The sequence below is a fragment of the Benincasa hispida genome, chromosome 2, assembly GCF_027475165.1.
Source record: "Benincasa hispida cultivar pf3 chromosome 2, pf3_genome.v1.1, whole genome shotgun sequence".
Lineage (NCBI taxonomy): Eukaryota > Viridiplantae > Streptophyta > Magnoliopsida > Cucurbitales > Cucurbitaceae > Benincasa > Benincasa hispida.
This window is the reverse complement of record NC_143479.1, coordinates 54,636,299-54,646,196: the sequence shown is the minus strand read 5'-3', so window position 1 is coordinate 54,646,196 and position 9,898 is coordinate 54,636,299. Positions and strand designations below refer to the sequence as shown.

Genomic DNA, 9,898 nt, shown 5'->3' with positions numbered 1-9,898 from the left:
ATCGATAGTTTTTCTTAAGAGAAAAACAATATTTGAGATTTTTTTTTGTTATAATTTATAGATTTTGGAAATGTTTTTTCAAATTAATAACCTTTTTTTATTGATACGATGCATGATCTTAGTTGTCCACCTGTAGTCAAAACGTTATTGTTTTATGAGCTATGCTATTATCATCGATGGGTCTTCTGTGCATGAGTTCGAGGAATTCTGTTCTAACTTCAATGGCTTTCATTTAAATTGTCATTGCCCCTCTTTGACTATAAAAAATGTGGTTCAGGATTATGAAGTTGCCTCAAGTTGAACCTCTGGTTGTTCAGTAGCGTATTGGGTATCAAGCTCACTAAAAATCTTGGTAATTACTTGGGCATAGGATGTTCCAGAAAATCAAAGGGTAGAAAGTACTTCAAAGTTGGAAAGAGAAGTTTTTTTCTGTCGATGGTCGGAGATCCTCATTAAGTCATTGCGCAAGCGTTACGCACTTATACCATGAGATTAACAGGCTTTGATCCCACTTCTGGTGGGTGGAGAGAATGATAGAAAACAGAAACTCCATGGGAGGAGTTGGAAAAGTAGATAAATTGAATAATGTGGCGCACACCCTATTCTAGTCCAAGAGGGTTTTGGTCATAGTTTGACTATGATTTATTGTTCAGTGATCAGTGATACTTAAAGAGTTAGATATAACTAAACGAGCAATTTATGAAGCGTCATTGCGATGGACACAGAAATATATTTGTAGTGCGAAGAGTGCAACTCTCGGTCTTTAGTAGAGTGTCTGACAATTAATAAATGTTGAATAATATAAATAAAGGAGTTTAATTAATTATTCAAGTTCCATCAGAGCTTCAAACTACATATCCATGAGGTTCCTTCTGTAGCTCAACAGGAATTAAATGAGATCAATTTTGGATTACTTTGAATTGTTCAAATTAATTGAGAGAATTAATTATATGTGATATAATTAATTTAATTTAATTATATATGATGCAATTACAACTCACAATCACTACTGCATAGCAAATGTCAGGTCTAGTACATAACATTGCATACATAAGGCTTCCAACAGCCGAAACATAGGGAATCCGTCTCATGTATTTGATACATTATATATAAAGTCTTTTTTAGAGGAAATAAATATTTGAATATGATTCAAATATTAATTATATGAATTAGATTCATATAATTAAATGTAATATACATTAGATTTATATTAAATGTCATTTGTGAGAGAATTAGACCTATAGGTTATATTGTACTTGATACAATATAGAAACTATAAGTTATATGTATATGTACGATAAGTTATTATATATATATATATATATATATATATATATATTAATTAAAATGAAATTAATTTTAATTTTATTTTATTTTATTTAAATTAATGGGAGGGAAATAATTTTCCTCCTCTATTCTCCCTCAATCCACGTACTAAGTGGGAGTTTTGGTTGAGATTGATTTTTCCTCTCCTTTGTTTTTTTTACAAAGAAGAGAATAAATAGAAAATAGTGAAAGAAAAGTTATGAGAAATTTGTTTTTCTAATCTCTATTCTCCTCTCTCAATTCTTCTTTCCCTCTCCAAAAATTATAGAGTCTACAAAACTTCTGTGATTCTCATCCTAGAGAATACAGAGGACTCATTTGTGGTGGTGGTCATTTGAAAATCCTTTTGATCGTGATCGTTCCGGATCGAAGATGATTCATTTTAAGAAGGGTTCTTCAAAGGTGAGGATATCCCTTTGTTCTTTTATTTAATTCTAATTAGCATGCTGTAAAAATTTATTTACATGCATAATGTTTTGTTAATTTCTGTAAAGTTGTGCATTCTATAAAAAAAATTGGGATTTGGGACCAATCCCCATTTTCGCTTAAGGACCTTTACCGACTCATTCATACTTCCCATGCTCTATGGACTTGTAAGTTTATTAAGAGAATTTGGCTTCTCTACCTCCTTAACACGAGTCATTTATTTTCTATTTGCAGGGATGATAGGCCGTTGTCTGATTTCTAGAGGTGGATGGTAGAAAATATTGGAGAGGCAAATTGTTGTAAGGTCATTACCATTATATGGTGTCTGTGGCGTTATCAAAATATAATCAAGATTAGTAGGGCTATAGTATTGTCAGAGCAAATCCAAATGAACTTAGACATGTTCCTTGATGACTTGTCTAATGTGTGGTTTAGTAATTTGCAAGCTATTCAGGTGGAGAGCCCGGTAGTTTCGTAATGTCCCCCTCGATCGAACGAATAGAAGAAGAATGTTGATGCTTCTCGAGACTCTGTGAAGCATTGTGGAGGGGTGAGGTGGGTGGTCTGTGATTCCCTTGGATCTCCCATCTATGTCGTACTTCTCCAGTTTTCTCAAAAGTGTCCTATCAAGTTGTTGGAAGCCCAAGCCACTATTGAGGGTCTCAATAATTTCATTTCTTTTGATATCCACCCCCCTCCCCATTGTTGTTGAATCTGATGCCAAGGAAGTAGTGAATTCGATAAACAACTTCTCGTGGAATTTACCGAGGTGAATAATGCACTCAATGAGATCGGTGCATTGACGAGATATTCAGAAAATGCCTCTTTCTCTAGTCTTTGTGATAGGAATCGAACTGCTCATTTAGCAGCTCTTCATGTCAAGTTTCTCTAGTTTGTTTGATACAAGCTGGGTTGCTAACTTCCCCAGGTGGATATACAATGTTATTTTTTTGTGACTTCTTGTATTTGTTGTCCCCCTTGATTTTCGGTTTTATGAAGTTTGTTTCTTTATTTAAAAATTTAGTTAAAAAAAACTTTTTTTTTATTGAAATTAATAGTAGATAAACACATAAATTATAATCTTAAAAAAAAACACTCCTAACCTTTTTTTTCCACTCTATTATGTATATAATGTAAACTTTATATACAGATTAAAAAAAAACAAAAAAACAATGATCTACAAAATGGAATCTAAAAAGGTCAACCAAACCTATTGACTTAATCGGCGGCGGAAATGTTGGTCGGCGATGAGAGAAAAAGAAGATAAGAACATACGGCGCCACGGCGGCGTCTCTATCGAATAGAGTGGCAATTTCCGTAAATAAATGGAGCTCGAAGGCTATTTTTGCTGAATTAGAGAGAGAAAGTCGTCTCTCTCATCTCCGCCTGCAGCTGAGTTTTCTGGTGGGGACATATCTATTTCTACAAACTCTCTCTGTCTTCTTCTTCTTCTTCTTCCCAAAATCAACAAACCCACACAAATTCCAAATTTAGGGATTGGGATTTGCAATATCAAAATTTCCCATCCAATTATTATTTTCCAAGTAATATTTCAGCTTGAATGTTGATTACGATACGATCCTCCGTCAGGTGGATTTCCGCGTCTCTTTTGGTTTAGGTTGATGGGAAATGCCAATGGTAGGGAGGAGAGTTTTCCCGGCGGTGGTGGAGGACCACCAGCAGCCGGAGGAAGAGCCAACGTCGATGTACAAAGTCCGGCAATTGACAGTTCGGTGACTAGTGAAACTAGTAACGTTGTTTCTTCAGATTCGATGGGAAATACTCCTCCTCATAGCCCTGGGAAGTTCCGATCCCCGATCTTGTTCGCTCCTCAGGTCAATATTTCGTTGTTTTTCCTCTAATTTTTCTCTCTTGTGAACTGGGTTTGTGTCTCTTTCTGTTTTCTTTTTGCTTTTCTTGCTGTTGTTTTTGGTTGTTCGTGGGATTTGAATCGTTCAATGATGTTGTTTTCATTACAATTCGTTTTATTATTGGGTTCTATTGTTTGGTGGAAGTTGTATTTCCCGGGAAATTTCTTTGCAAAGATCGCTGTATGGCAATGGTTGTAAATGGGAAGGTTCCAGCCAAGATCCACTTCATTGCCTACTTGAACTAAGATTGACTCAGTAATGTCAAGCCTTAATTATTATTGTTAGTTTTTTTTTTCCCCCACTTTGGATCATCTGCTTAATGCTCTGCTCTTTGGAGATTAATGGCTGAAATGTCTGTTGTTGGATTTGCCTTAACTGATCGACTACAGTTTGTATATGAACAGTTGGGATTTTTCTTAATCTTGTTCTTCAAACTTTTAACTATTTATTAGACCTGGTTGGTTGTTAGAATCAAGCATGTCATGGAGCTGAGTGTTTCTTCTTTATCGGTTAAAGGATTGACAATGTATTCATTGATGTAGTAAGTGATGATTTGTGATTAAACTTGTAGTTCCAGATTTGATCTTACTCGGCAAGTATTTTGGCTAGACTGTAAGTTCAACTTTTGCGGTGTTTGAGATAAAACAAATGTGAATTTGTATAATGTTTAGCCTTGGTTATGGCTTTTCAAATGATGGTGGGTATATGTCACAAGACTTGCAGGTTCCTGTGGCTCCCTTGCAAGGAGGTAATGGTCCAACCCATTACAATGAAGCCTGGCAGAATGAATTCGGTGGAGCTATAGATAATCCTCCAGAGCAAGGAATCCCAACGATCATTACGTGGAGCTACGGTGGCAACAGTGTTGCTGTTGAGGGGTCTTGGGACAACTGGACATCCAGGTTATTTCTTATCACTTCCATGCTGTCGTGATTCTTTCAAGCCTCATGCTTCATACCATAACTTCTACTGCATTTTGCATAAATAATGAAATATTATGCTACATTGATTTTGCAGAAAGACCTTGCAGAGGACTGGCAAAGATTTTTCGCTACTTCTGGTCCTTCCATCTGGAGTATATCATTACAAGTTCATTGTCGATGGTCAAAGGAGATATATTCCAGATCTTCCTTTCATAGCTGATGAGATGGGCAATGTCTTTAATCTTCTCAACGTTTCTGTAAGTGTGATTCTTCCCTCCATCTGCAATTTTCTTTTTTGAAAAGGAAACCAAGACTTCTCATTAAGGAAATGAAAATGGATTAATGCTCAAAGATACAAGAAATTCAAGACAATAAGATAAATCAAACCTTAGAAACTTAAAAGCTCCAAAAATATAGCCAAAACAACATAACAGAGAAAAACATACAACCAGGAAGTAAAAACAAAACAGCAAACTTAGTTAGTGTCAATAAAAGCAATCCAGCTATGGTAGATGTCATGAATTGAAAACCCCTCAAAGTATTTGGATAGAGAACACCAAGAAGAAACCTTTAATCGAGCTGTTTGAAAGAGAGCATAAGAACTTCGAGAAGAAATGTGGAAAAGCCGCTTAAATCTTTCCATCCAAATGTTAGAAATGAAAGATTTGACTGGCAGAAAATTGTAGCAAACTGACACATAAACTCTTGCAATCTCTTGGCACTAGCTCCATCTCTGTGTGAGGCATCTTGCTGTTGCTTCCTGAAACTGGCTAAATATGTTTTTGCTAGACTTTATCCTCCATTTGCATTACCATCCAATTGGCATGAACTTGATCTTGACTCATTATTTGTATTGAAAAATGATGCATTTATGTTTACGTAGGTGCAAAAATACTTCTCAATTCCATGTAGGCCCATCACTAGGAGGATAAATATCTGAAGAGAGTCCATAATTTAGTTCACGGCTTCTCATTTTTATAACTACAAATAATCCATGATAAATTGTTCACAGAAGAACCGATGAATGATCGTTTAAGCTCATTAATTTTCACATTATTGTTATCGCTCATATGTTTGATGTAGAGATATTATAGTTTTAAACCTGGAAAAGGACCAAAGAAAAGGATGAAGATAGCTCTCATTCCCCAAGTCGGTAAAGTTATGTAGAAACTCAGATAGCCCAAACAGCCTTAATGGCTCACGTTATGGCTGTATAAGTTCTACCTAAAAGAGAAAAGAAGAGAGAGCAAAGGCTTGTGCTTACAAACCAGTTTGCCGGTCTGAATGATGCCAAAATCTCCTGGAACAAACCTCTTTTTTCCTTTTTGAACACTTCGGAACACCAACGTAATTAACACGATTTTGTTAGTAAGAAACGTGATCAACGCAAGTTCTTTGTTTATTTTAATATCAGAAACGTGATTAACACAAGTACTTGAGAGTTTTGTCTTAATCCTCTATGTAGCAACTGTAGATGCACAGAATATGATTCAGAAGGTATTTTCTTTATCATGCCAAGATTCGTGAATGTGTTAGCACTTCAAAGAACTACTATTGCACCTATTTGATTTTTTTGGGGCTCTTAATTTTATCATTTTTGGAGGAGAAGAATGATATTTGACATGTCGTTAGAAAATTATAGGGAATAATGGAAAGGTGCCTACACAATAGATTATCCTGGCTCACTTGTCCTTTCTTTTGAACTTGTGCAATGAGATACATTCATTTTGTTTTCAAAGAAGACGAATGTCATACGTTTCATCTTCTTGCTTGTCATGAGTGTGTTAGGATACTACCTTCATGCTGTATATATTGATAGAGAGATAAGAAGGTTTAAGTACATATTACATCATTCCCATCAATTCGAGAAGATGGGGATTCTCCTATTAAGTGTGAACACACACATTAACAAAATAACTGATAACCCGAAATACAACATAAATTGCTATTTAAACACAGACCCCAACTAACTGGCGGGTGAATTTCCTTCACTTCGCCCCTTCTAACATAAATATTGACTATTGCCTGGTCTCACAAAGTGTCTACATTTTGCCAATTGATTGTTCTATTGAAGAATATTCGAAAGATACAGGGAGAGGAGCAAAACAAAACTATATGGACTAAAATAGTTGCTCATGTGCTCAACCTAATGACATTTAAGCTATTGAAGGATATATATATACATATATATAACATGAGCACACATACACATGGCACACGTGCGCATGATAGGATAGGAGGTTGTAGTCTTCTTATGTTTCTGGTGTGTATTTATTGTCTGAGTTCATACTACTCTCCACATAACTTGATAACATTCTGAAACAAAAAGAAAACCATATACTTTTCACATTATATTTTGTTGTATGTATTTTGTTAAAATCTTGAATGTACATTGACAAGTTTCTTGTCAACATTGTTCAGAGAAAGATGTATTACTTCATTTAGTTAGTTCAATGCTAAAGACAAACTGATTTTATGCATTTCATCTTCACTCTTCATTTTGGAGTTGTTTCCATTCTGTAGGATAGTGTGCCTGATATTCTACAGAGTGTGGCCGAGTTCGAGCCTCCACAATCCCCAGAGACGACTTACAGCCAAACATTCCCCAGCGATGAAGACTTTGCCAAGGAGCCAGCAGCCGTACCATCGCAGCTGCACCTCACGGTTCTAGGTATGGAGAACACGGATGAAGCTTCGTCCTCAAAGCCTCAACATGTTGTGCTTAACCACCTTTTCATAGAGAAAGGATGGGCTTCTCAGTCTGTGGTTGCCTTGGGACTTACTCATAGGTTCCATTCAAAGTATGTCACCGTCGTCCTCTACAAACCGCTCAACAGGTAGTTATCGTTGATTTTTCACGATGAACTTTGTAAAGGATCATGAGCTACTCCGCCCTCCATCTTCTGTGGAGGAATCTTGTTTTATAGAACTGCCTTGGCTAAAGTTTGCTAGCAACAAAAAGAACCCTTAATTCTGATCAATATTTCTTCAATCTGTGAAGAAATCTTTGTTTTATAGAACTGCTTGGCCAAAAAAGTTTTATTTCCTTCTCTCTAATTGTATCAATAGTAGATTTGGGTAGATATCAGGGGGGAAGTCTTGGACTAGCATATTTGTTTGACTCAGTTTTAGCATTATCGTGTGCAACGTTTGACAGATTAATTTGGTGCCTGAGTTTAGATGGATTATTAAATAATCTCAAAATAATTTTGGCTCAATTATCCTAGATATCTCCAAACTTCGGATTAAGTTTCAATTATTTTCAAATTATGCCCATGGACTTTGAAATAAATTGATGAACCATTGATGTATAACAATCTAGATTGCATAAATAACATCATTTATACTCAATTCTTCTGGATGGTTTTATAAAAATCATTATTACCCTTCAATAAATTTGGTACAAGTTTTTAATTTGATTTTGCAAATGAATAATTGTGGCTGCATTTTACCAATTCGTAATGAAAATTAACGTAACTGTAATGGGATTTTATTATAGATCAATCATAAGGGTCACGATCGCAAACATATTTGGATTATTTTTTATCACGTTTATTTAGAATTATGAATTTATTACATTTACTGTTATTATTAGATATTAGATAAGTTGTCATATTTATTGTTATTATTACTATTATTGTTATTGCTAACTCTGGCAGTGCCGGTAACATAACAGTAACCATAAATATGACACACTCATAATTTTAATAATGTAATAGACCTAATGATAACAGTAATGGTAACGACAGCGGCTAGTGGATTCCATGTAAATTTCAAATGAGATTGAACACTCTCAATTCTTCAATTAGTTTACGTTATTTGATACATAATTCAAAGTTGATTCCACATTTCATTATAATTATGGAAAATAAGTAAACAACAACAAATGTAATCAAATAGGACCTATTTTTCAAATTACCATTAATTTATGATAAACTTCTCATTCTTGAGATTAAGGGTCTATTTATCATATTGACATTTCAATTGCTTAGAAACACTTTCAAATACTTAAAAAGTCTATTCAAATTTGCTCTAAATTTTTTTTAATGTTATTTATTTTGAAAAGCAAGTTTACAATGAGTGTTCAAAAATTGCTCAAACTTGTTCACTACTAAAAATGAATTTTGCAAATTGCTTATACCTTGAAGTTAGAAGGGAAAAAATTCACTACTAAAAAATAGATTAAATTGTGCAAATCAAAGTCTAATTTTTACTTTGAACACTGAATTTATTCCAAAATAACTTGTCGGTCGGCTTTCGAAAAAAAAGAGAGGAAAAAAAAAGCTTTCAAAGTTAAAATGAAAGACAACGTAAGTGGAAGGTTTACTTTGGGTATTTTATAGAAAAATTGTTTTAGATGGAAAAAATATTGAAAATATTTATAAATAATAGTAAAATATTACCATTCATCTGTGATAAACTATTATTTATGTCTATTTAATCTATTATTGATAGATGTTGACATTTTACTATATTTATAATATTTTAGTTCATTTTCCTATTCTCTATTTTATATAATTTAACCTTTAAAAATTATACGTAATTAAAAAAAACCTATAAAATAAAATAATAAAGACTGTATTATAATTATACATCTATTAGACATGGTTTGATTGAGATTGGAGAAGGCAAATGCTGAGACAATTTTTTTTCTGTCATCATCCCATTTAGTAATTTTAAAATCGTCAAAATCACTTTCATTATTTTTAAAATCACTCTAAACATACTTTTAACTATTTTAATTATAATTTTCATGTCAAAATCACTTTCATTATTTTTAAAATCACTCTAAACATACTTTTAACTATTTTAATTATAATTTTCATGTCTTTCCTAGTAATTTTAAAAATGTCAATTTTAGATTCACTTCCAAACAAATCCTAATTACATGAAAAATTATTCTAAACGAACCAATTTAAGTGGTTTAAGACATGAAAGAAAATTAGGAATTGATTTTTTTCCATTTCCACTTATGTAATATAAATATTCACTATTGAGTTTTGTGAAAACACAATTTCGATTTCAAACTTTCTTTTTTGGATAAAGACACAATTTCATTGGTTGAATTCTCATGTTAATAAATTCAACTCATGATGACTACCTATATATTCAACTCATGATGACTACCTATTCTGCTATGTCTCGAAAGCAACAGCAACACGTACAACTCATAATGGCTACCTATTATGCAATGTCTCGTGATGGAAGCAGCAACAATAATAATATAGACATAATAAATAATAAAATACTTTAGAATCAAGGGAAGTCACACTATCAAAGAAATTTCCAGCCAATAAATATTCAAGTATTAACAACATTCATGATTCATGTTCAGGAGCAAAAAGCAATGGA

General features: G+C 33.5%; 1 protein-coding gene across 1 annotated transcript; it reads left to right on the top strand.

Moving 5' to 3' along the window:
* Positions 1-1,957: 1,957 nt before the first annotated feature.
* AKINBETA1 (5'-AMP-activated protein kinase beta-2 subunit protein) lies at positions 1,958-7,764 on the top strand. Its single transcript, XM_039024373.2, has 4 exons — positions 1,958-3,587; positions 4,347-4,525; positions 4,641-4,803; positions 7,070-7,764. Exons 1-4 carry the CDS (start codon positions 3,375-3,377, stop codon positions 7,385-7,387), a joined length of 873 nt encoding a protein of 290 aa, XP_038880301.1. The 5' UTR covers positions 1,958-3,374; the 3' UTR covers positions 7,388-7,764.
* The last annotated feature ends 2,134 nt before the right edge of the window (positions 7,765-9,898 follow it).

Coding starts and splice junctions, on each gene's coding strand:
- AKINBETA1 (XM_039024373.2), top strand. CDS start 3,375: ATGGGAAATGCCAATGGTAGGGAGGAGAGTTTTCCCGGCGGTGGTGGA. Junction 4,526..4,640: donor TGGGACAACTGGACATCCAG/GTTATTTCTTAT, acceptor TTGATTTTGCAG/AAAGACCTTGCAGAGGACTG. Junction 4,804..7,069: donor TTAATCTTCTCAACGTTTCT/GTAAGTGTGATT, acceptor TCCATTCTGTAG/GATAGTGTGCCTGATATTCT.